Here is a 22,542-nt window from a genome sequence, read left to right as displayed (position 1 = left end):
AGGCGAACAAGTAAACCACAGAGGGTCCTGGGATGCCCGAAGCGCTGTGGCGAATTTACATGGTGTACACGGTCTGCGGAGGGAAGGCGTCACTACTTACATATCAAAAAAGGAAAATCGCGAACACCAGTTCGCAAGGTATAAACACAATCAAATACTAATATTTTCTGGTGAGCGGTTAGCGCTAGCCTGCAGGGCCCAATGCCCATGCCGCGTATCAGCTCACTATAGACGGTCATGCATCAGATTTTAGAAAAGGATGATCAGGTTTGCCTTGCTCAAATCTTACAAGCGGATGCATCTCTTCCCGCCAACCTGGGCTGAGTGGGGGAGCAAGTACCAGCTCAGGCAGTACCACTTTGACACCCCTTCCGTAAGAGAGACAGCGACAGGCGACGCAAGACCGCTCGGACCTGTGCCATCTTGACACGTGCCGCGTGTCTCAATTTATTTCTCCTGTAGCGATCTGTACTATTTTGTACCCCGATTTGAACCCGATTTCAGCTGGGGATACTGATACAACTGTTTTTTCGGTGGACACTCGAGCTCAAGTGTCGAGGATATCGCGCTCCTCTTAACTCGTGTTCTCAATGCAAGACTCACAAGTCGAAAGCAGAATTGATTAAAGCTGCATAATTGAACATATCTTCAATGCGCAAAACGGAAATCAAGTCTTCTGTTCCCAACATCCTTGGTCGTGCTCAGATAGTGTGCACGTTCCTATCATGTAAAGTCTTTAGCGCCAGAGCCCCTGCTCTTCAGAAAGTCCACAATGAACTCACCTCTGTCGTCATCGCATCCCAAATCTTAGCTCGTTGTCGGTTACGCCAGATGTAGTATGCTTTTGTACCTGGGTACAGAAAACAGATGTTGATGCAGCAAATGATGATGAGGATCTCGTTGCCGTGTCGATCTGCGCGAGGGGATGAGTATGACGATTATGTTGCCTGGGAAAGGAAACGAGGAGTGACATACATCTGGGAGCATCGCTGGCTACGTAGATCTGCGCGGATATGATCCCACTCGCTTGCACGAACCTAGCAGAAAGTGAGTATATCTCCAGTTTGAAAATGGGGGAATCCACACATGTTGTATAACGACGCGTTGACTGTTCGACTCGCCACTGCCCCGGCGTTACGAGAGCACCACCCCACCTGAACAAGAGATAAGTATTTTGCTCGAGGATCGTTTTAAGCAGTACCTGGATTGGATGGGTATATCTGGTAACACAAGGATGTCAAGAATGGTTCACTAATGCTGACAAGTTCGGACTTACGGATATGACAACAGACCGGTCACCACAGCCTGAACAGTTGAATAAGCGGCGAATGATGCGCTGCGCGAAATCTGTTACTCACAAAAAAAACCCAAGGGTTGGGGCTGCTAGGTAATGCATAGAGTGCAACGAGGAAAGGCAACGTCCAGAGGTCTTCCATCATCGATACAATAGTACGCTCGTTGACGAACTCTGAGACAAGTGTGATCACAAACATGGTGATAATTCCGAAAGCCTGAGAGGGTATCGTAAGGAGGTTGGTGTCAAATGTATTGAATCTGTGTTCCTGGCCTTGAGTGTGTCAAACGAAGGAATACTCGTGATACCTACCCGATGTCCCTAAGTAGTAAGGTGAGATATGTCGAGGGGGGAGTGTTCGGGATGCCAAACATGAGGCCGCTATGTTTCATGAGTGTCTAACTCTTACAAAGATTAGGGGAACGGCGTACAGGATGTAAATCGGCCAAAGGTCATAATCACACATTGCTGTCCACAGGCGACGCAGTGTAAGGCCCTCGCGGTTGTGCATGTCACCCTGAGGGAGTAAATTAGTCACAGCGTCTAACGAGACTGGGACATGACTACTTACCTTAGTGGGATCATCCCGAAGTACTCGGTTGACCATAATGATTTCTTCTCTTTCCGTGAACCAACCGTTTGGCCGGAACCATGTCTTGGTCTGCGTTGGCGATGCAGGCATGCGGAAAAAAGATAAAACTCCTATAAGGAGAGTGAGGATTCCCCTGTGAGAGGGTCGAGTTAGCGCGTCTTATGTCATTGGAAAGAAATGTGCGTACTCAATCATGAACAGCCATCTTGGATCAAGTCAGGTTTTTGCGAAATGAGGATCAAACTTTTACTAACCGCCATCCAGCAGCGCCAGCCACACCATCCATATGAAGTGTGCCATAGGCTATAAAACTAGCAATGATGGCGCAAAGGTTCATGGTCATCCAGAACAGTGCGAGGCGGACGGGTAGCTCCGTCTTCGTGTAAAAATCTGTCCGAAAGGTCAGTAATATAAGACGAGGTGAAAGGAAATGACACACAAGATAGATATAATATCAGGTCAGGGATATAGCTGGGGAATATAAACGAAGTACACTCGAGCGCACGCAGGAGTTGGACTTACCCGCCTTGCAAAACGCTGAATTGACTAGTCAGTAAAAGAAGCTTTGGGACAGTAATTACATGATATTACCCAAGAAGCGCTCGGCAGACCAAGAACGAGGCCCTACCGGTCAACCAGAATTGTGACAGAGACACGAAACCTATGGCCTATCGATAAGAACGGTTTGATACAGTTGTTCTGTTACATACTCCAGAGGCACATTTGCGTTGGTATCCAGCGATCCGGTCCAATCTTCAATACGACCATAAGTCACACGAAACCATCTACAGTGAATGCACGTACTCGCTTCGAGACAAGCTGTGACGGTAGTTCTGCGCATAAAAATGCCAACTTGAATACAGTATTGCCGAGGTTGAAGTCTGGATGACCAAGTTAGCATATTATTCAGATGGCAATCGAAAAAAACTTGCCGTCTGTAGTCAATCCAAGATCCTGCAAAAAAGAGTCCGAGTTTGCCTGGTTGATGTTGCTCCTGTCCAAGTTCAAGGCGGCAAATCCTATAGCTGCCGTAAGCATAATCTTCCAATCCAACTTGCGGACCAGGGCCTTCCTCCCACTTAACATGAGTTAAATCACGATAAGTATAAAAACTGACCTTTTCCTCTCTATACGTCCAACGAGCGGTTGGATCGAATCTGTGGAGATTCTCGTAATCCTTCTTGGGCCAATAGTGCGGGGCAAGGTCAGGGTCATCAAAAACAGAGCGTTTAGTCGCAGTTGCACCAGGGTCAGGGTGGACAATCCGCTTTCGACGAAAGATGGCCGTTGTCCATGAGAATTGTTCCTCTGCCTCATCCACCAGGTTATCAGTGGGTAAAGAAGAACTTCTTTTCTCAACAGAAGACAGTAAAGAGACGGACCGATGAAGGCCGTCCGTCATCGGGGTTTGCTGCTCTGGGGTAGCACTCACAGAGTTCGTCATCTCGATGAGGAAAAGGAGCGAGTATAGGGGAAGAAGAATCGCAATAAAAGTACTCAGGACAGGCACGGCTGAGCCACCAACTATCTCCACTCGCATGTAACGCGGAATTGTGCGAGGGACATTACATTCCTGATCAATCCCGTTCTAACAATAGGCAGAACTACCTGCAAATTTGTTATCGGTTGGGACGGAAATGCAGCGCATCCCCAGAGCGTTCGCCGCCTATTGAATCGGTACTCGCAGAAACCGTTTGTTTATCCTACTGTACTCAACGAGCGACTTGTCGTTTACGTTTATGAATCCCCACGTCCTAAAGTGGCTGCACACCGACAGGGATGTGACTAAAGATGTCATGATGCATATGGTGTGCGACATAAAGTGGCAGAGGTAAGGAAAAATAAGTTGAACTGTGTGCTCACCGGACATCACGCATCATCACGCATGAATTGTGATATCTGACGCAACCATCTAGCGGCGATTGTAGCCCGGTCGCCATAAAGTCACAGTGACTGTAATGATAAGGCTCTTATAGGCCATTAGTTAGTTATAAGTTAAGTTAGTACTTACGGTGGGAAACAGCGAGTGTTGTTGGTTGGCGGTAACTAGACTGTTACCTGATCTCAAAATCAGGAAACATCAAGTCCTGGCCTTGTTCCAGCTACAAGTGCACAAATGACTCAAAGAAGACGGGTTCTCCCAACATTTGATGTTTGATAAGCCTGAAGCAGCGAAGCTGGCAACGCGAGGAACCACGTGGCTTACCAATTTCGGTCCCAGGCATTGAGGTGCTGTTGTACTCATCCGCCAGCACGGCCTTTCCAGTTAGTGCAGCAATGAAGTTCACAAAACCTGCCTGGGTTATGCACAAGGGTGAGTGTTGAAGTGTGAGGAATAGTTGCTTCTTAACCATCTTCTGCCATACAGATAGTTCTAAAACCGACCACGACACGAAGCGTCTTTCCATATTTTCCGTTCATGTTCATCCTGATGGTTCGCGCATAGCCACAGGAGGATTAGATGCCAAAATTCGTATTTGGAGCACGAAACCCATTCTCAATCATGCATCCGAAACGAGCAATCGACCACCAAAGTCTTTGTGCACACTGAGTATGCATACAGGTCCCGTCTTGACGATTAGGTGGGCACATTCTGGGAGGTGGCTTGCGAGTGGTAGCGACGACGAGATTGTGATGATATGGGACCTTGATCCGTGAGTTTGGTATATGATTTTGATGTGCTTCTGAAATATCCATCTGCGCTTCTCTCCTTCAAATACAGGTCGGGTAGGGGCAAGGTCTTTGGTTCCAACGAAGTCAACGTAGAAGGATGGAAACCAATGAAACGGCTTCCAGGCCACGAAAGCGGTGAATCGGGTTTACTCAGTTGTATTTCTATTTGCACTAAACAATTGTCAGACGTTACCGACCTAGCATGGGCGCCGGAGGATCGTTACCTCGCCTCAGTTGGCCTTGATTCCGTCGTTTTAGTCTGGTGTGGGTATACTCTGGGTGAGCTGGATTTGTACTCTTGCTTGCACTGTCCGCAGCTGTCGGTTTATTCCACACTTCAGTAACTGGTGCTTCCAAACGTCTTCGAGCATTTCGTTTTAGCTTCAGTAGTTCAGCACAAGAGCTTCATTACTTACACTACTTTCAGAACGTCTTAGAAAGCTGGATCAACACCAAGGATTTGTCAAAGGCGTTTGTTGGGATCCTGTGGGCGAATTTATGGCCACTCAGTCCGACGACAAGTCTGTGAAAATTTGGAGAACGACCGATTGGCAACTCGAGGCAGAAATAAGAAAACCTTTCGAGGACTCTCCTGGCAGCACCTTTTTCCGCCGTCTTAGGCAAGTGCCACTGGTCACATTTATTAAATCGGTTTCTTACAGAGTTTTGCAGCTGGTCGCCTGATGGTGCTCACATCACGGCTTCGAATGCAACAAACAACAAAGGTTTCGTTTTCATTGCAGCAGTCATAACTCGTGGCACATGGACTTCTGAGATCAGTCTAGTTGGCCATGAGAATACAGTCGAGGTTGCGGTATGTGCTGATCATGTTGAAAGTGTTACCATTCTCATGCACGTTACAGGCCTACAATCCTCATATTTTTCTCCGAAATCCCGCGTCACCTATAGCTACATCCAACATATGCTCTGTAGTTGCTCTTGGCGCGGATGACAGATCCATATCCATCTGGCAGACAAAATCTGCACGACCTCTCATTGTCGCGCGTGAAGTTTTTGAACGACAGATCATGGATCTCAGCTGGTAAGCCTCTCTTGACCTTTGTTAAGAATCTGACTAATTTTTTGTGAAGGTCCTGGGATGGTCTGACTCTCTATGCCGCATCCTCGGACGGAACGATAGCCGTTTTCCATTTTGACCCTGAAGAATTGGAAGGCATTGCTCCTCATTCTGCTCAAGAGCAATATTTACACAAGTTTGGCTTTGTACCGCCACCAACTCCAGAAGGATTCTCGCACGGCACCCACAGTACAAATGCTGCTTCAGCATCGAGGATCACACCACCGCCTTCCCCAAACCGTGCCCAGTCACAATCGCAATCTGGTTTTGGTGCATCGAATGGGATTAATGGTGCTGAGCACATCAACAAGCTCGTTGCAAAGAAGAGCAATAAGAAGAGAGTACAACCCGTACTTATGTCGTCTGTGCCTTCTGCATCGACATCACGCTCAGCCCTAGTATCGACTTCTGCGTTACCGCCTTCAGCAGGCCTCGGATCGCGTGCATTCCAAGTGCCAGAGATTCCCCGATCACGGCAGGCATCACACTCTGCATCACCCGTGCCAAGCCCACGAACTTACGACGCTGATATTGAGATGGGAGGACCGATGGATATGGATGTTCCCATCGATGCACTCGACACGAGTATGTCAAGTGCAAACAAGGGCAAACGGAAAGCGTCGGTCCTTGATACACCCGAGGATCGGCCGTCTAAGCCCCGTACCCTTGGTGGCGATCGACCAAGGGAAACAGTCGCAGTGCGAGAAATCACATCGACTAGTTTAGTCTCGACCCGCCCGCATCTATTTGAGGGTGCAAATCTGCTACCTGTCCCTCCGCTGTTGACATTCTTGAGTGCCAATGTGGAGGGAAGCGACTTCGTCTTTGAGGCCCGAAATTCAGAAGGAGATGGTTCGTAAGACCTTCGACTCGTTCTGATTTAGCTGATGTTTCTTGCAGGGGCCACGGAAGTCACGTTTGCTGATGGAAAGCAAACATTATGGCTGGACTATTTACCATCTCCTGTGCTTGCGTTGACCGCGTCCACAACATTCTGTGCGGCTGCTTCGCAAGACGGATCCGTCAACGTGTATTCACACACAGGTCGCAGGTTTGTGGGAAAACAGAGGTCTCATCACTGTCTTAATCATGTTTGGTAGATTGATGGCCACTTTAAGCTTTGGATCACCTTGCGCGATGATACACGGCTGCAAGTTGGCATTGATGATACTCACAGCTTCTGGTCAGCTGACCTCAATGTAAGTTGCACGACTTTCTTTATTCCATAGTGCTTACTCTGCTTAGAAATGTGAAGAATGTCGCATCCTTCTTTCCACCTACATCCGTTGCACCCCTCCTCTCCTCTTCGCCGAATTGCACGATATTGTCTGCCACTGTTCGACATAACGGCGCACCAATGATTCACTGCTCTTCCGGTATCGCGTATACTTACGATGCCCAACTTTTCTCCTGGACAAAACTAAGTGAGCGCTGGTGGGCAGAGGGCTCTGATGTGTGGCAAGGTCGTCAACGAGCGAACAAAGACAAAGACGTTATAGCCTCCATTGAGGGTGCAATCGGCAGCACGAATATCTCGGCGCCTCACAAAGAGCGCCCCACATGGTGGAATACGGCGCTCACACTCGGTCATCTGGAGAGCAAGTTGCACGCGGCTAAAGCCCTCGATAGTGCACTTGAATATAAACAGGCACTTCTGATTTATGCAAGAAAACTAGCAGATGAGGGCTTCAGGGCGAAGGCAGAGGAACTCATCAAAGAGCTTTTTGGCCCCATATTTTGGTAGATTGCTTATCTTGCAAGTTTTGACCTGAATTGCTCACTGTCTATCTAGGCGACCTGGTGGAAGGGATGACTCTTGGACCCCTGTTGTGGCAGGCATGGCTAAGCGCGATCTTTTGCGCGAAGTATTGTCGGTCTTTGGTCAGTCGTTTTGTCTCGACCATCCCTTAGATTACTGAACTTCTATACAGTTCGGAGCAAGACCCTTACCAAATTAGCATTGGACTGGCAAGACACTCTCAAGAAGGCGTCGAGCGATGATCAGCTATGACGATGCTTCTAAAACTTTTGGCTTTGATTGCGATTCAACTTTGCCACTGGACGGACTGTTTGTTTAATTAACATATTCATTGTAGCTGGACGCTTCACTAGAGAATATGCAGTATTTATGTCATGGGGATCTTTGGCTCTGCGACTCACAATATGCGTTCCCGACTCACCCGCTCTTATACGTAGGAGATGCAGCAAACGTTCTGAAGTTCAAAAGTGTTTCGTGTACTGTAGCAGTGATGTCATTCCGGAATTTCCCATGAGGAGTCGGACGTGCCGCCCTGAAATTATCGAGTGATGTCACATCACTTTGAACCTGCACAACCATGAGCAAATCCGATGTTATTATTCGAGAGGTCAGTTGTTGAAATCCCACCTATGCGCAGATAATGTTCTTATCGAATTACTCTATAGGTCGCAAAAGATGTCTGGATCTTCTCCAGGTAGGGGCTCGAATCCATATGATCACTCTGCCAACCCCTGCTAGTATCTCATGTTGACTCAATAGACCTTTTGCGCGATTCGGAATAATCCAGATGGGAGGGCGGTCCACTGCTATCAAATTGCGACAGGGAGGCGTTTGGGTACTTGCATCGACACCACTGACACAAGATACGCGTAATAAGATAGATGAACTCGGTGAAGTCAAGTGAGCATCATTCAGTCTTGTTCATGCTGTCTTACATCTAAATCTCCAAGATACATCATAGGTGCTGATGCTGTTCACCACATCTTTCTTGGTTCGTTCATTCTCTGCAGAATTACTAACGTCATCGAGGTTCTGTCTAACCAATTACGACAGGAGAGTTTAAAAGGGCTTATCCCAACGCGAAGTTAATTGGCGTTGAAGGTGCCATAAAGAATATGAGCGACAAGGACCTCCAATTTGATGGCCGTATGTCATTGCCGTTTAGTTTTTCTTTAGTCATTGAAGTTAAATTTCAGTGTGGGGTGATGACCTTCCCAGCAGAAACTATGGTTTTGAGGACGAGGTAAGGCGCAATTATTTTTATTGGCACAAAGTGATATATCATACATACAGATTAAGCATTGGTACGTGCTGGTCTGTTCACTAGGACTGCCAACTTAATGATTTGCAGCTATTTTTCAGGTTTTAGGAATAAAGACGTGGCTTTTTTGCATATGCCATCAAAGTCACTTATTGAAGCAGACTTACTTCTCAATCTACCAGCTAATGAACAAGTCGAGTACCTTCCTTTGCTGTTCATATGTATTGTGTTAACATCTCAATCAGTATTCAAAATCATCCTCTTCGCCCCGTCTGAATATCAAGCCGGACTCGTGGATCCACAGGGCCATCATCAATAACACAACGGTTGACGCTAAGTTTGTATCTCATTCGTCGTTCCTGCTTTGACACTAACGTGTACGCAGAGCTATGCGCCGCGATGCAACGACAGTTGCTAATTGGGATTTCGATCGAATTATTCCTTGCCACGGAGTGAGAAAGACTGTCATAAGAATTTGTGTGACGACTGATCATTACTTTGCAGGATGTAATCGAGACCGACGGAAATAAGATGTGGAGAGACTTGTATGATGCATTCCTCAATTGATAATCACAGCTTGCTTGTATGTATGGAAGTGATAATGATGTCATCGCAGTCTTGGCCAGTAAAATTAAAATTCCGCAGCATATTCAGTTTCTCATCCTATCAACCGCCATTCGGTGTCGCTCCAAATTGTCAGCTTCTGAACGCCGTTACGGCGACACTCACGTACTGACAATGGAGCAAACAGTTCGTCTCAAGGGATCACTCGAGAACGATCGCTATTGTGATACACTGTGCCTGGCATATCATATCAGCTATCGTCAGGCACCTAGTTCTCGTAGACATATTTTACTGGCTCGGAATGAAACAAGATGGTTCGTTCAGAAAATCCACAGTATTTCGCTCACAGCCTATCTACAAGCAGTCGTATGGGCTATTGATGTCACAAGCTGGATCTTCCGTGGATCTTCTTTCGTCAGGGTTGCATGTTAGTGTGGTCGTCAAGGGTTGGTCATTGACCGTCGTTCAGCTCACAAACTCGCTTATTCTCAGTACTCTAGTGATTTCGACTTAATCTGGACGCGAGCCTATCCCAGACGTGATCGTTTGAGGCCGTTACGTTTCTCAACCGCTTCTGTGCGGACCATAGAAATACTCACAATGCATGTGTCTATGTCTCTCGCAGTCGAGGCAGTCAAACAGGCATGTCAACAAGGGGCTCACGCTGTTGGACTGAGTGGTTGACGAGCTCGACTCGGAAGAAGCCGAAGCAGTGGCTTAAATCTTAAAACGTCGGTGGTTACTTACATTAACTTTTCATGTACGCTAACATACGCGTTTGCAACGGATTCACTGTGCATCTAGTTGCCGAAAATCCTATACTGATCTGTCAATGCCACACTCAAGTTTACGAATTGGTTGCAAAGAACGTTCTTCCATTTTATTCCTTAGGCCCTGGCACCCTGGATGATCGATCATCGATGCATCGATGATCTCTAATATTGATCTGCACGCCTAAGTTGTGTTTTCTACTCTATCGTTGTCACATTAAGTCTCGACTCGACTCTGGACTTCATTGCTCCAAAGTAACAGCGTAATCACAGTGAGCTGGTTGGACCACTTTCTATTCTATACGTAGCACGTTGTTTCCGCATGGCAGCCTCAGGTGATCTCCATTGATCGTTTTTTGAAACCATTTCTTAGATGGCAGCCTATTCCTGCTGATTGGGTACTCTAGCATGTACGACAAACTTGAAGTGTTAGAGCAAACTTGTCTGTTGTTAAACGGCTATCGTTATAGCTTGAAGCTGAAAGAGAGCTTCTACTCTTAACTTACCATGGATTCGAAGTCACGCCAAACAGGCATGCTTCGTAGTTTGACCCACGCTTCCAGAAGGGTCCGCCTTCGCCGCTAACATGTGCCAAAGTCGTGTGCACGCAAACGTTTCTATGTATAAGACGTGGTGGGATAGTAGACTCCGCACAATTTCCATTCGACCCTCCTTATTTCAGTACTATGCCATCTTGTCCATTATGCCCCCCGCCTGGTACCCAGGCAGCCTCCTTAACTGAATTAGAAGCGGTGAGTAGAATTCGCTTCGGATAATTTGATTGATGTACTGATCGTCTTCGCTTACATCAAGCACATCAAAATGAAGCATGTAGTAGCGGGAATAAGCTGTAAATTCTGCCAGAGGGACTTCAAGAATAATGCTGCGCTAATTCAACATATCGCATCTAAGAAGCACTACAAATGCACAGCAGCGGGATGTCCTCGGACATTTATGACAACCACCGAGCTCAGCGCGCACATCAAGGCGGCTCATAACGCCGGACCTAAAGACCCTCCTGCAGCTGCCAGTAGTAAAGCCAAAGCCACAATTCCGGTCACGTTCCCCTGTGGCCCCTGTGGCATGGACTTTGTCAGTCCCGAAGCGCTCCAGCACCACATGAGCGTAGACCATGCACCTAAAAACCCATGTCCATCTTGTTATCAGAGCTTCTCCTCATCTGGCGCTCTTGAAGAACACCAGTCGATCAGCCATCCTGTGCCCAAAGTACAACCAAGCGGTTGTTTGGGATGTTCCATGTGCAATCAGACATTTGCCTCCGCAGACGAACTGTATGGTCATATTCGCGTCGTCCATCCCCTTGAAACACCGGCCAAGAAAGTGTATCCTTGCCTTTCATGCCACCGCACGTTCTCAAAGATGTCTAAGCTTACTGCCCACAGTGAAACTCACCCCTCCGGGCCTGTTTGTGCTATTTGTGGGCACAAATGCCCGTCTCAACATGTTCTTGATGATCATGTCGCCGCAGTGCATACACCCGCACTCAACAACTGCGGGGTATGCAATGTGGCGTTTAGCTCCGAAGAAGGGCTTCACCGCCACTACTTGCAGTCTTCAAAAGATGCCCACCCGAAATGTGTCGAGTGTGATCTTGGGTTCAAAAACGACGCAGTATATACAACGGCATGTTTTCTTGATTGCGCTTTGTTGTAGTCTCTCACTCTCAAACCTGTATTTCCAGCATCGCCAAACATCCCACCCAGAGCCGCCCCGCCCTGTTTCTCCACCAGCTTCCTATCGTTGTTCTTTGTGCAACAATGTCTTCAAGCTTCAGTTGGCATTGGATGACCACACGGCCGCGAAACACTCTTATCCCTGTCCTTTGTGCAACGATGTCTTCAAGCTCCAGTCGGCATTGGATGACCACACGACCGCGAAACACTCTTATCCCTGTCTTATGTGCAACGATGTCTTCAAGCTTCAGTCGGCATTAGATGACCACACGGCCGCGAAACACTCTTTTCACTGTCTTCTGTGCAACAATGTCTTCAAGCTTCAATCAGCATTGGATGACCACACGGTTGCGAAACACTCTTTCACCTGCGGAATGTGCGAACTTGTTTGTCCGGAGGAGGAAGTTCTCAGGGAGCACATTGCTTCGGCGCACTCGTGCCCCATTTGTCATGAGGGCATCTTTGCAAACATGGACCTTTTAAACGAGCACCTCGCAGACCACGCTGCTCCCTATCGTTGTGAATTCTGCCAAACGAGGTACGCCGATGAAGAAGGCCTGCGCCAGCACTACAGAGAGTCCCCAGATGTCATACATCCGTCTTGCATGAGATGTGACTTGGGTTTTCAGGATGAAGGCGAATACCATAATGTATTGTCCCCTCTTTTCCTGATATATCTGTGAAGATCTTTCATTCATGTTGCGTTCAGCACACAGAAATGATTCACCCTCAGATATCCTGTCACCCGTGTGATGGAGCATTATTTGATCCTGGGGAGCTTTCTATGCACTACTTGACATCTCGCAACCATCCCGTGTGCGACAAATGTCAAGTCGGATTCAGCGATCAAGCTGAATTTGCTATGGTGGGTGAGTCCCGCTATCACTGATGCCTTGACTCAAACCGCCGTGCAGCACGGCGCAACAGAACATCCGGAGGCATACTGCCACCTATGCCAGTGGCAGTTTGAGTGCTCCGAGTCGTTGCAGAATCACATCCGACACTTCGTAGCACACCCCAAGTGCATGGACTGTGAGCTGAGATTCGCAGATGCGGATGCCTATCAACACGTTGGTTTTCTTTTCTTGTTCGTCGAGTAATGCTCAAATGGTTCCATAGCATCTGTTTGTCGTGCACAGGCCACGCAGTAGTGAGCCTGCAACAAGGCAAGATTTCGACCCCGATGCTTTGGATAATGGTGACGGAATAGTTCATTCCGAAAAACACTTTTTTAATCCCTTTTCTCCCAATCGAGTCAACTCGACATGGGGTTTTTCTGTTGATCATGACCTCCCCTATGCCCCGTCCATTCCCTTACCTCCGAGTGCCAGTGGATACTCCAGCCCCCTGTCCCAGAGGGTTCTGACACGATCAAGTGTAGGATCGCGGTCGTCCTCCAGGACGCTCTCGCCGCCTCCGATCTGTGGCATCAAAGTCTCACAGCTGGAGACTGGGCATACCATGGATCATTCCGAGTCCCCAGACTTTGAGCACTCGCCGCTTTCCAATGTACCTGCAGTTGGTACACCGTTAATATCAAGCACAGACTTCCGTAGCCCCTTCAGTCCACGCCCGGACCCTCCAGCACTCTTTCCTTCTCAGGAGCTGAATGGCGCCAGTCACAGCGATCAAGAATCTACTGCTTCTGCGAGGTCACCTGAGACAAGCTCTCCGGTGATAAAACTTCCCGAGAACGGCGCATCGCCGATGTCGAGCTCTGGGTGGTCCACATTAAGTGGCGAGGATGCGTCGAGGATGTCAGACAAATCGGATGACTCACCAAGTCATCGACCGGTGGGCCTTGGTGTGCCTATGCTTCGCTTGCAAGTACCTGTGCCTAACGGGGGTTCTCAGACAACCAGGTATGATGACCAAATGAAACGTTACTTCTGAATCTCAATCTTGTTACAGTATTTTGGCGACGCCAAGTTCCATTTCACCCGAGTCTGCGGGCATTGATATTTCTGCAAATGTGACCCCCGACTACTTGCGGGAAGCTCGTGCATATCTTGCTGTGACTCATCCAGGACAGGCACCTTCGACTGTGAATCACCTTCATAGCCCGGCCATGACGTCCCCCAGTTTGACTTCAATCGGCCTCACCACAGCCTCTCGCGAGCGACGCCGTGAAGTACGATTTGAGGAAAGTATTATGTCGGAGCCGTTGTGGGAAAACCGATCATCTGATTCGACCGATTCCTCCTTCGATCCTCCTGTGCTTCAAGGCAGGAGGAAATATGGCGTACAAAAGAAATCAGGTTAGTGACGCTGTTTCTTCATGGATTTGGAGTTAACAATGAGCACAGGTGCCAGTAAACTTCCTCGATTTGCACCACTCAAACCGGGACGAGTCGCGGGAAGGAACGGGATCAATCATTTAACGAATGGCACAAGTTCTCTCTCTCCCTATCATTGCAGGATTTGTCGACGGGAGACATGCGAGGATCTGACGACGACGACTTGTGGGCACCTGTTCTGCAACGCGTGAGTACAATCAATACCGGTCTTGGACTTGGACTAACAGGAATTCGTAGGTGCATCACAGATGCGGTGATACGAGATTCGCGATGTCCCGTGTGTAGGAATGCGGTTTTGCTTTACTGTTTGTTCCGCATCGACACCACCGTGACCTGCCATGACTGAGAGTGACTGATGATGAGTAGTCGATCTATGTAGTATTCGGGTCTTGCCTGTCTGTCGTGCATTGTCGTGGAGTACCGATTTCGACGCTGGTAGTCATTCTATAAAATCTGTCTCGCAATATTCCAACGTGACATTGCGTGACTACCTGTGACGACTGCCGGTACCCTCTGCACTCACATCAGCCCCAAACATCAACTCGTATTGCGTGTAGGCACATGAAGAGTGAGTTCAGGGCAGAAAAGACTCAAGTCTGAAGCAAAGTCTGCATTGCCATCAGTGTTTAGGAGACCGAGTCACGAGCGTGCGTCACGGTCAGACGTGGCGCAGCCGCAAGCACTCGGCCAGAGCCGAGTGCGAGCGTTAAACCGATTATAACAACAGTTGATACTAGCGCGATACGGACTGACAGCAATTCGAAAGTCGTGACACACTTCTCTCTCCCATTGTCCGAGAGAACTGTCTCGCGTATACCCACATTTTTCCCTTCGTCGGCAACTGCAGCATCTTTAATAGTAATCAGGCCTGGTGGTGGTGTGACAGGAATTTCAACGGTGTCGACGGTCCATCCTCCTAATCTGCTGCTACCACCATGCCTGCGTGCAAATCTTGTGACCGTTCTTTTGTCGACAAGAATGCTCTCCGTATGGTGCGAAGCGCTTTGCATCTGCTTCAGCCTTCTAATTCTCAAGCGCTCATCTAGCACAGCGAGTCGAAGCACAAGTCTAAGCGCAAGTTTGAATGCACTTACTGCAACCGCGCGTTCAAGACTTTGGGTGGAAGAGACACGCATGAGGAGGCTAAGCATTCTCGCCGATTCGAATGCGGATACTGCGATAAAGAATTTACGTCCGATGGAGCCCGTATCCAGCATCAGAATGCGAAGCATGGACCCCGCCCCCGCACCGTTAATGCACCTTCGTATCTATCGAAACTACGCTCCCAAGCTGCGATTTCTCCTGTAAAGCAGCCTAGTGTAAGCATATTCGGTGCTTTATCCACGCAGAAACCCACCCCAGAACATTCTGATGATAAGGATGTCTTGACGACGCAGTCACCAAAGGTGGAGGTCGCTGCACCTAACACGGTGGCGAATTTCGCATGTGGAACCTGTGGAAAACCTGTCGCAACGATCGTAGCTCTGGAGGCCCACGAGTCGGAGCATAGAGTCGATTCATGTCCTTGCACAATCTGCGAGAGAGCTGATGGGCCTTGCAATTGCAATATTTGCAAGCGCACCAACACCTTGACAGTATCGGTGAATGAGAAAGTTCCTGATCGTGTTGTGACTGGCGAGCCCGAAGAAGCTACGTTGCCTACGGATCCACTTGGGGCTATCGAACCTAAGGTAGTCGAGGACTCTTTGGTTGGGTCCTGCGATTTGGTCATGACCCTGGAATCCCAAGGAGCTACCGATCTATCAGTTGATTGTAGCATCCCAGCGCAGGGCATGTACTTGCAGGATCAACAATCCTTGATAGAATTGGAACGCGAAGTGTGCACAGAGCACTTGACTCCCGCCCAGACACCCTTACCCTCACTTCACGAGCATCACAGTCTTGATGATCCAACGTGTCCTTCTGATGTTGCCATGAACTTAACGGAGGATCCTAACGTTATCAACCCCCAATCGAGTTTTGCATCCATGGAATGCGACACCATTCCTTGTCATCCGAATGTGCCAGAGCAAGTAAGATTTATGATCCCAATTCTTTCGAGACTAATGCTAATGCATTCTCCGTGTCTTCTTTGGTGGCATAGCATTCTGCACTCGATGCTCACGCCATCGTACAAGAGTCAGCAGTCTATGAACGCATGGGTTCAAGCCAACCTGACTTTTCCCTTGAGTTGACTTATCCGGAAACCCAAGATCACAACATGGTTCGTTTAGTTTTGGGTCTTGGTATACGATCTCTGAGATGTCTTTGTCAGTCCCCTCCCGAGATATCCAACGACCACCCGACAGTTCTCGACATAGACATGAGCCACGAGCAGGTCGAGAACCCTCTAGAGCGTGACCCCCTCGTTGCTGGATTGGAACCTGATTTCACGTCTCCGTCACACTCGACAGGATCCCCTGCAAATAGCATACTTGTACCCGTGCAGATGCGCTCTCCCCATGTTCGCATCTCTGAACGGCAGCCTCTCGCTGAGTCAGGCGAGCCTTTCGTTCGCAACCTTGTTCCTTCTCCGACTCCATCCGAGCATGGTAGCTGGGGGTCGCGTAGAATTACTCAGGATGATCACTTGCATTCCGAAGGCCGTCCTCTACACTCTCCAATGACTTCTGAAGGTTCCACTGGTTACTTCTCCGACGCCGATCGCTCCTCGACTCCATCAAGCCCTCTTTCTGACCATTCCATTGTCTTCGTATCTGCGAACTCCATACCCGAGTACGTTAGAGAGAACCGTGCATATCTGGTTGCAACAAGCGCTCCGTCCCAACCTTCTTCAGCAGCGTCTAGTTGTGTCCGTTTACCCTCAGTGGTCACTTCGTTGGAGTCTCTGCCAGATCAAAATGATCATGCTGAGGTGCCCTCTGCCGCCACGACCGGCCAATCCCCCCTTTACTGCAGAATTTGTCTTCGAGATCCTTGCGATGATCCAACTGCGACGATGTGCGGCCATATATTTTGTAACAGGTTTGTGATTCGGTTACTTGTTTGCTTTCTTCTGTATTAAAACGCGTTTACTCAAGGTGCATCATTGATACTGTGATGGCTAGGTCTGCGTGCCCAGTCTGCACCGCTCCCACATTACTCTACTGTCTTTTCCGCCTTGATATCTAAGGACTCGTTATTCTTCTCAAGTGTAACACCTGTCTTGCTTTCGACATGCATGCCAATGACTTTTAACACAAACCAAAAATCACATTGTATTTTAGAATTCTTGAATCATTACAAGTTTCCCTATCCAAGTGGCGTTCATTTATTACGCACCGGTAAGCGGTATCATAGGTGAGTAATACTTGTCAAAGCTGCGTGTCATTAATTCATCGCAGCACTTGTTCAACGTCGCATGGGAAATTCCATTGCAAACTTGACTGAATTGATTTACTCCGACTTGGCTTGCGGCATAGTGTCACCGATATATTTCGCTGATGAAAGCCGAAGTGCAAGTCCGAATACTACGATGTAATATTGGCCCTGGCCATATCTCAGGAGATGGAAACAAGACCTTCGGAGTCGGTATTTGTTTTCGACCTAACGCCGCATGCACCATGCTTTGTCGAAATTCGTCAGGGTCTATTTATATGAATGGCCCCTAATCTCCTGGAAGCGAGCTGCTTCCTCGCGGGAGGATCACATTATGGTAGCTGCAAGCCCACGTCACGTTCTCAGCCCGCCGAGAAGCCTGCCACTAGACTACAGTCCTGTAGGCCCCCGTCCTCCTGGTTTCAGGGACTGCCCATACTCTTGGGCTCAGTTTGCGAAAGATGATCATACGTCTCACAGCAATATACTTTCAACACCTCATGCTCATCCCCGTCCTGTCCTGCCCTGAAACGCCATGCGTGTAACAAATCGTACGATGTGATTTCGCAACGACCCCCAAGTCTTCACTCCTGAGCATAATCTCCGATAGTGTGTTGTGGGGCAGAACTATTATGAGGCAATTCTGCCGGCAGAACTCGGCAGAAAAGTGAGGCAATTCAATCGTACCCATGTATTGGGCTTCCATTCGGACTGCCGGCACCAAGTCCCTCGTCGACACGTGGTGGTTTCGCAAAGTCGCTGATGCCTCTTTCTTCTAATACTTCCGAGCCCCGTATCACTCGCATCGTTCTTTTCCCATTACAGATTGTCTTCTAGTCGAAACGAACTCAGCGTTGAAGCGAAATAGATTCTCAGGTGGGGAGATCGGAGCTGAGACTGTTGCGTGGTCTACGACTACTTGGTAATCTTAGGATCTCAGGATAGCCTCCAGACTTGGACATCTGTAGCACATCCTTAGTTCATCTGCTTGGCAGTACCAGTTCTACCCACGTCACTACCTAACGGTTCTCCGACAAGTCGCAAGGATATCTCGGTCGTGCGTGTCGCGGGGGTACCATCACGATAGAGCAAGATCTTATCTGATAATCGGCCGATAACATTGATGGTACAGACATCGCGTAATCAGACCAAGTGATTGATGAAATTGCAATATGCTGTGATGACATGCCTTGATGAATCTGCCCTGTAGGCTGTGGTGTTCATGGCCCCTTCATGAGTGAACACATATGCGTGTGATTGCGAAAATCGCCCAGATCTAGAATGTCATCGACATGAATAGAAAAGCATTGATTGACCAATAGCAAAAACCCGCCTTCGTGTATGATGCCATAGCCACCGAACCGGCGCCGGTGATTCAGGTGCTTTAAATTATTAATTATTACTGTCGTTATTATGCTGGCTTAACCTTGGCAGAACGCACCTGACTCATTTCACGACTACAAGCAGACTTCCCAATTGCGCAGCATGTGCCTGATATCCATCGATTGTATTCATCAATGTGCTACTACAAAAAACACGGCGTCCGAAGATTTAACTGCCAGTCTGCCACGTCAAACGTCACCGTGGCGTCCTGACTTGTCAGCATGGAGGGTGATGATGAAAACAGGAATGAAGTACGAAGGAAACCAAAGAAGGAACATGTATGCGAGCGGCGGGGATACATACACTCGGTGATGGCTGTGACATTGGGTGACTTCAGATACTGGAGTGCGAAACCAAATTTGAAAATAAGTCTGTACAAAATACTAAACCAATTGATAATATGGAATATCGACCGTGTCATCACATGGATGGTTCGACAATTCAATTCCAGAAGAACGAAGCAGAGTTGCTAGATGAGGAAGACGATGTCGAAGAAGATGTGCTGGCCATTGCCACCGCTGTCCTACTTGGTGTTGAGCTCGCGCGCCAAGATCGTCTTTGAAAATCGGCAGTCTACATCTTTACCGTCCACAGCGAGATGTCTTACAAACCCACGCAAATATTCCCCTTGGCAGGTCCTGTTTTCCACCTAGAATGATTACAACAACGGGGTTTAATATCAAGACATGATGAATATTGAACTTCAATTACATATCAGAGAGAAGAATGCCTAATAAATAAATATGAATAAATTCTCACCTTGTACCCCTCGAAATTGTCTCTTGTATGACAGGAGTCAGACAGCTTTCTGCCGTTATCATTCTAGACGTTCACGCCAGAAGTCAAGGTTAAAAAATAAAAATTCTGGATACCAGTTGTTCAAGTCCGTCGTCCACTGAGATTGCAACATAAGGACAGCCCCTTGATGAGTGGTAAGAATTCCAATTGTACGCCAGCTGTCCGTCGTACGTTGATGTCGAAACATGAGCCACTACTATGTGACACCGCTGTCCCCGCCGAGCGCTAGCCTTGTAAGGCTCAGACATTGCGCTCACCACAAAGCGTCCAAATCAGTCCCTATAGAACAAGGGTAAGCATGCGAAAATATACGAGGTGCAGGAGCGATAGTAGATATCGAACTGCGCCGGACGACAGACTGCACGGTAAGATTATGTCAGCGAATATCTCTGGTGTGAGTGGTCCTAAAAAGGCAAGACCCTTGAATGATGCCGGGCATCGCGGCACACTTTCCTAATGCGTGAAGATGAGTCTAGGGCCCCTGCTTAGTTGGTTTAACCAGGGTCTTTCCATGATCATTGTGAATGCCATATGTCTGTTTTTCAGGTCCGACTGATAACGAGGTACCACTCTTCCCCGTCTCCTGGGAGTTCATGGTACTTATACTGTTATCATTCAGACAGGCTCAGGGGTTTGAAAGTTGCTCCAAGGAACCAAGTACTTGCGGTCACTGGCATCAACTCTATACCGTTGGAGTCCCTGAGAGTCCATCGCTATGGTATCCTGTCATCACTCCTCAGTGGCTCAGGGATTCGAGACCCGTTCGAAAGGACCGAGCCTGAGTCAGGTCCAAACAGGGTACCGTGAACTCTCTACCGTTCCCTGGGAGTTCATGGTACTTTTTCTGTTATCACTCGGACCTTGCTCAGTTCCCGTCATCACTCAGCAAACAAGTTACGGACGTGGACCCTTCAAGTTCCCCGTTCTACTCGGGTTGTTCGTAGCTGCTCGTCACATCCATGTGTACCAAGTAATCACACTCAAACGCCACCCAATTGAATCTGAGGCATTCGACTACGATACCATTTACACCCATGAGTCTTCTTTGGGGTTGTGCGGCCGCCGCTGTGTACTAACTAGATGGATTTATGTATTTTCATACGAGGTCTCGAACTGGTCACGTCATTTTTAAAATTGGCGATTGAATATATTCATCGATTTGCACATTGTAACACGACATCAGAGGATTATCTACCATGTCAGCAACTAGAGCAGTAACGAAAACAGTAACGAATGAGAAGCATAAGGAAAAGATAAAGACAACGACAAGGAACCGAACAAGTCTGGGTGATAACAAGGTATTAGAAACCGGGAAGAGCTTCCCTGCCAGTTCATGCATGGATAATGGGCCACGGGCCGAGCGGCAGATTCCTAAATGACAGTATCACAGGGGGAGTTCTGTTGGTGAACCGACACTTTCGATAGTGCTTATGGCAGGGCTAGCCTTTTCATCACCCGCAGCTTCCTCGGCCTGCTTTTCGTTTGCGAGTCGCCTGCGCGTGCCGGCCGCAGACTCCCGCCCAAAAAGCTTAGTGCGACCCTAATATTGATGTATAGTTTAGTAAGGTAAAGACAACAATAAGAAGCGAACACACCTCTTTGAACTTCATACGCACGAGCACTACGATTACCACGATCCAATAGAACACGTAACTCAGCACGCTACCAAGAGTGGCGTTATTGGTCCATCCCAGCACAGCGTTGAATATGCCCCACGACATGTCGGTCTCAGGATTACAGCACTCAAGATGCCACACATTCCCGCGTACGTCATATGATCCGGGTCCGTCACCGCCTGAGTCGTCGACGTCTTGGCCAAGCAGATTGTTGAAGGCGTACTCTTGGAAAGACCAGATAGCTTTACTGAATAGGCCAGCGCCGATGAGAAGGATCAAATTCGTCATGACGATAAGGAAAATCGTTAGAGCTGGTGTATGATAGGTGAACATTGGTGCAACATGATGATTAACGAAACCTTACTTGAGCGGCTGGCGAACTGGTAGATGAAATAACCGCAGACAAGTCCACAAGCAAGGCCCACGATTGCTGCAATGGGAATTGACTCTGCAGGTTGTCCAAGCGCAACACCGCCAACGAAGACGACAGCTTCAATTCCTGCGAAATGTCGCATTAGTTGAAAGCATGGTGACATCATTAGGTAAAGACATTCAGGGACAATACTGACCTTCACGCAAGACGGTGATCATCGGAAGGATGAAGAGTACCCACTTCCCAGTCCTTGTGCCACGATCGACATCTGACGACAGGATAGATTTGTTAAGCACAAGAACAGAGGCAAAGAAAAGGATACAGACGTTGATCACTAAACGCGCGCTGGAGCTTGACGCGCCATTTAGCTTTGGCCCTGTCCAACTTGAGCATGGTGATGCCCATGACTAAAATCATCCAGCATGCAATAAGTTCGAAGATGCCTATTTTAAAAGAGAAAGTATGATGTGGTCAGTTTAATTGCGCGGCACAGTGAGAGGAAGAACTTGGGAACCGAGTAAGAATTTGAATGTAAAAACACAGACCTTCCCAGAGATTTTCGGCCTTTGCCCAGAGATTGGACGCCTTGGTGAACCATACTGCAATGAATGCAGCACCAAGGGCGAATGAGAGGAACAAGCCTATGCCTGCACCAGCAAAGACCTTATTGCTCATGAGTCGATGATACTTTCAACATTACCACTGCAGTAACATACCTGGAATCGAAGTTTGCGGATTAAGCGTCTCTTGGCGATGACATCTGATTCTCCTTCTGGTGTAGTTGTTTCATTGTCGTTGTGCTGAGCTGAACTAGGCTGATAATGCTGCGCGACTGTGGTTAATTGGTCGATGTCGCCATGGACGATCTGCTCCACGAGGCCAAGAAGTACGGACACGATGATGACGGCTTCGAGGGTTTCTCTGAAGACGATGAAGAAAATGCTGACGCTGAACAAATTCTGGGCAGCCATTGCCGTGATTTCGTTCTTGGGATGTGGGGGTGGAGGAGCATACTAGTACAGATTTATCTGATAATAAACTTTCAGCCATTGAACCCACATGACTTGAATTT

The 22,542-nt window shown here is 48.2% G+C and overlaps 7 protein-coding genes across 7 annotated transcripts; 5 read left to right on the top strand and 2 right to left on the bottom strand.

Moving 5' to 3' along the window:
* Window positions 1-602: 602 nt before the first annotated feature.
* On the bottom strand, window positions 603-3,367 carry HD556DRAFT_1290784 (allantoate permease). The gene is made up of 19 exons (XM_041299385.1): window positions 3,004-3,367; window positions 2,819-2,954; window positions 2,691-2,767; window positions 2,597-2,639; window positions 2,478-2,547; window positions 2,409-2,423; window positions 2,326-2,357; window positions 2,141-2,276; window positions 2,074-2,091; window positions 1,866-2,019; window positions 1,726-1,811; window positions 1,607-1,675; window positions 1,359-1,554; window positions 1,277-1,305; window positions 1,202-1,220; window positions 1,087-1,154; window positions 976-1,037; window positions 783-913; window positions 603-720 (listed from the first exon to the last, which is right to left on the bottom strand). The coding sequence occupies exons 1-19, from the start codon at window positions 3,328-3,330 to the stop codon at window positions 649-651; spliced, it is 1,740 nt and encodes a 579-aa protein (XP_041161204.1). The 5' UTR covers window positions 3,331-3,367; the 3' UTR covers window positions 603-648.
* A 428-nt stretch (window positions 3,368-3,795) lies between these two features.
* Window positions 3,796-7,965, top strand: HD556DRAFT_380010 (histone transcription regulator 1). Its single transcript, XM_041310437.1, has 13 exons — window positions 3,796-4,200; window positions 4,255-4,540; window positions 4,609-4,694; window positions 4,746-4,838; window positions 4,987-5,179; window positions 5,232-5,373; window positions 5,423-5,601; window positions 5,651-6,489; window positions 6,550-6,688; window positions 6,738-6,836; window positions 6,883-7,377; window positions 7,430-7,518; window positions 7,569-7,965. Exons 1-13 carry the CDS (start codon window positions 4,164-4,166, stop codon window positions 7,646-7,648), a joined length of 2,757 nt encoding a protein of 918 aa, XP_041161203.1. The 5' UTR covers window positions 3,796-4,163; the 3' UTR covers window positions 7,649-7,965.
* HD556DRAFT_379838 (uncharacterized protein) lies at window positions 7,812-9,312 on the top strand. The gene is made up of 11 exons (XM_041310436.1): window positions 7,812-8,003; window positions 8,062-8,090; window positions 8,156-8,296; window positions 8,347-8,387; window positions 8,453-8,542; window positions 8,593-8,639; window positions 8,690-8,700; window positions 8,748-8,850; window positions 8,903-8,994; window positions 9,043-9,109; window positions 9,162-9,312. Exons 1-11 carry the CDS (start codon window positions 7,974-7,976, stop codon window positions 9,222-9,224), a joined length of 714 nt encoding a protein of 237 aa, XP_041161202.1. The 5' UTR covers window positions 7,812-7,973; the 3' UTR covers window positions 9,225-9,312.
* A 1,103-nt stretch (window positions 9,313-10,415) lies between these two features.
* On the top strand, window positions 10,416-14,623 carry HD556DRAFT_379539 (uncharacterized protein). The gene is made up of 9 exons (XM_041310434.1): window positions 10,416-10,743; window positions 10,805-11,635; window positions 11,694-12,335; window positions 12,395-12,550; window positions 12,600-12,755; window positions 12,805-13,547; window positions 13,597-13,943; window positions 13,992-14,169; window positions 14,220-14,623. Exons 1-9 carry the CDS (start codon window positions 10,678-10,680, stop codon window positions 14,326-14,328), a joined length of 3,228 nt encoding a protein of 1,075 aa, XP_041161201.1. The 5' UTR covers window positions 10,416-10,677; the 3' UTR covers window positions 14,329-14,623.
* HD556DRAFT_379621 (uncharacterized protein) lies at window positions 14,624-16,668 on the top strand. The gene is made up of 4 exons (XM_041310435.1): window positions 14,624-14,974; window positions 15,029-16,011; window positions 16,087-16,206; window positions 16,258-16,668. The coding sequence occupies exons 1-3, from the start codon at window positions 14,918-14,920 to the stop codon at window positions 16,175-16,177; spliced, it is 1,131 nt and encodes a 376-aa protein (XP_041161200.1). The 5' UTR covers window positions 14,624-14,917; the 3' UTR covers window positions 16,178-16,206; window positions 16,258-16,668.
* Window positions 16,606-17,114, top strand: HD556DRAFT_1235416 (uncharacterized protein; the record flags this gene model as incomplete). The annotated part of the gene is made up of 2 exons (XM_041297745.1): window positions 16,606-16,967; window positions 17,024-17,114. 2 exons carry the CDS (start codon window positions 16,606-16,608, stop codon window positions 17,112-17,114), a joined length of 453 nt encoding a protein of 150 aa, XP_041161199.1.
* Window positions 17,115-20,605: 3,491 nt separating this feature from the next.
* On the bottom strand, window positions 20,606-22,492 carry HD556DRAFT_1364568 (iron permease FTR1). The gene is made up of 7 exons (XM_041302746.1): window positions 22,187-22,492; window positions 22,016-22,133; window positions 21,797-21,913; window positions 21,667-21,738; window positions 21,462-21,596; window positions 21,077-21,408; window positions 20,606-21,021 (listed from the first exon to the last, which is right to left on the bottom strand). Exons 1-7 carry the CDS (start codon window positions 22,439-22,441, stop codon window positions 20,866-20,868), a joined length of 1,185 nt encoding a protein of 394 aa, XP_041161198.1. The 5' UTR covers window positions 22,442-22,492; the 3' UTR covers window positions 20,606-20,865.
* Window positions 22,493-22,542: the final 50 nt, after the last annotated feature.

The sequence above is a fragment of the Suillus plorans genome (assembly GCF_016647745.1).
Source record: "Suillus plorans strain S12 chromosome Unknown HD556scaffold_22, whole genome shotgun sequence".
Lineage (NCBI taxonomy): Eukaryota > Fungi > Basidiomycota > Agaricomycetes > Boletales > Suillaceae > Suillus > Suillus plorans.
This window is presented reverse-complemented; position numbering and strand designations above follow the sequence as displayed.

What these genes read in the sequence shown, in the direction of transcription:
- HD556DRAFT_1290784 (XM_041299385.1), bottom strand. Translation starts at nt 3,330, where the DNA reads ATGACGAACTCTGTGAGTGCTACCCCAGAGCAGCAAACCCCGATGACG. An exon ending in TCTTGGATTGACTACAGACG is followed by an intron (nt 2,768 to 2,818) that starts GCAAGTTTTTTT and finishes TTGGTCATCCAG; the next exon opens with ACTTCAACCTCGGCAATACT. An exon ending in TTACTACTTAGGGACATCGG is followed by an intron (nt 1,555 to 1,606) that starts GTAGGTATCACG and finishes CCAGGAACACAG; the next exon opens with ATTCAATACATTTGACACCA.
- HD556DRAFT_380010 (XM_041310437.1), top strand. Translation starts at nt 4,164, where the DNA reads ATGAAGTTCACAAAACCTGCCTGGGTTATGCACAAGG. An exon ending in TATTCACACACAGGTCGCAG is followed by an intron (nt 6,689 to 6,737) that starts GTTTGTGGGAAA and finishes CATGTTTGGTAG; the next exon opens with ATTGATGGCCACTTTAAGCT. An exon ending in TCTGGTCAGCTGACCTCAAT is followed by an intron (nt 6,837 to 6,882) that starts GTAAGTTGCACG and finishes TACTCTGCTTAG; the next exon opens with AAATGTGAAGAATGTCGCAT.
- HD556DRAFT_379838 (XM_041310436.1), top strand. Translation starts at nt 7,974, where the DNA reads ATGAGCAAATCCGATGTTATTATTCGAGAG. An exon ending in CCGATGTTATTATTCGAGAG is followed by an intron (nt 8,004 to 8,061) that starts GTCAGTTGTTGA and finishes ATTACTCTATAG; the next exon opens with GTCGCAAAAGATGTCTGGAT. An exon ending in GATGAACTCGGTGAAGTCAA is followed by an intron (nt 8,297 to 8,346) that starts GTGAGCATCATT and finishes TAAATCTCCAAG; the next exon opens with ATACATCATAGGTGCTGATG.
- HD556DRAFT_379539 (XM_041310434.1), top strand. Translation starts at nt 10,678, where the DNA reads ATGCCATCTTGTCCATTATGCCCCCCGCCTGGTACCCAGGCAGCCTCC. An exon ending in ATGAAGGCGAATACCATAAT is followed by an intron (nt 12,336 to 12,394) that starts GTATTGTCCCCT and finishes TGTTGCGTTCAG; the next exon opens with CACACAGAAATGATTCACCC. An exon ending in GGGCACCTGTTCTGCAACGC is followed by an intron (nt 14,170 to 14,219) that starts GTGAGTACAATC and finishes AGGAATTCGTAG; the next exon opens with GTGCATCACAGATGCGGTGA.
- HD556DRAFT_379621 (XM_041310435.1), top strand. Translation starts at nt 14,918, where the DNA reads ATGCCTGCGTGCAAATCTTGTGACCGTTCTTTTGTCGACAAGAATGCT. An exon ending in ACAAGAATGCTCTCCGTATG is followed by an intron (nt 14,975 to 15,028) that starts GTGCGAAGCGCT and finishes GCGCTCATCTAG; the next exon opens with CACAGCGAGTCGAAGCACAA. An exon ending in TGTCATCCGAATGTGCCAGA is followed by an intron (nt 16,012 to 16,086) that starts GCAAGTAAGATT and finishes TTGGTGGCATAG; the next exon opens with CATTCTGCACTCGATGCTCA.
- HD556DRAFT_1364568 (XM_041302746.1), bottom strand. Translation starts at nt 22,441, where the DNA reads ATGGCTGCCCAGAATTTGTTCAGCGTCAGCATTTTCTTCATCGTCTTC. An exon ending in CCAGTTCGCCAGCCGCTCAA is followed by an intron (nt 21,409 to 21,461) that starts GTAAGGTTTCGT and finishes ATCATACACCAG; the next exon opens with CTCTAACGATTTTCCTTATC. An exon ending in TGCGTATGAAGTTCAAAGAG is followed by an intron (nt 21,022 to 21,076) that starts GTGTGTTCGCTT and finishes CATCAATATTAG; the next exon opens with GGTCGCACTAAGCTTTTTGG.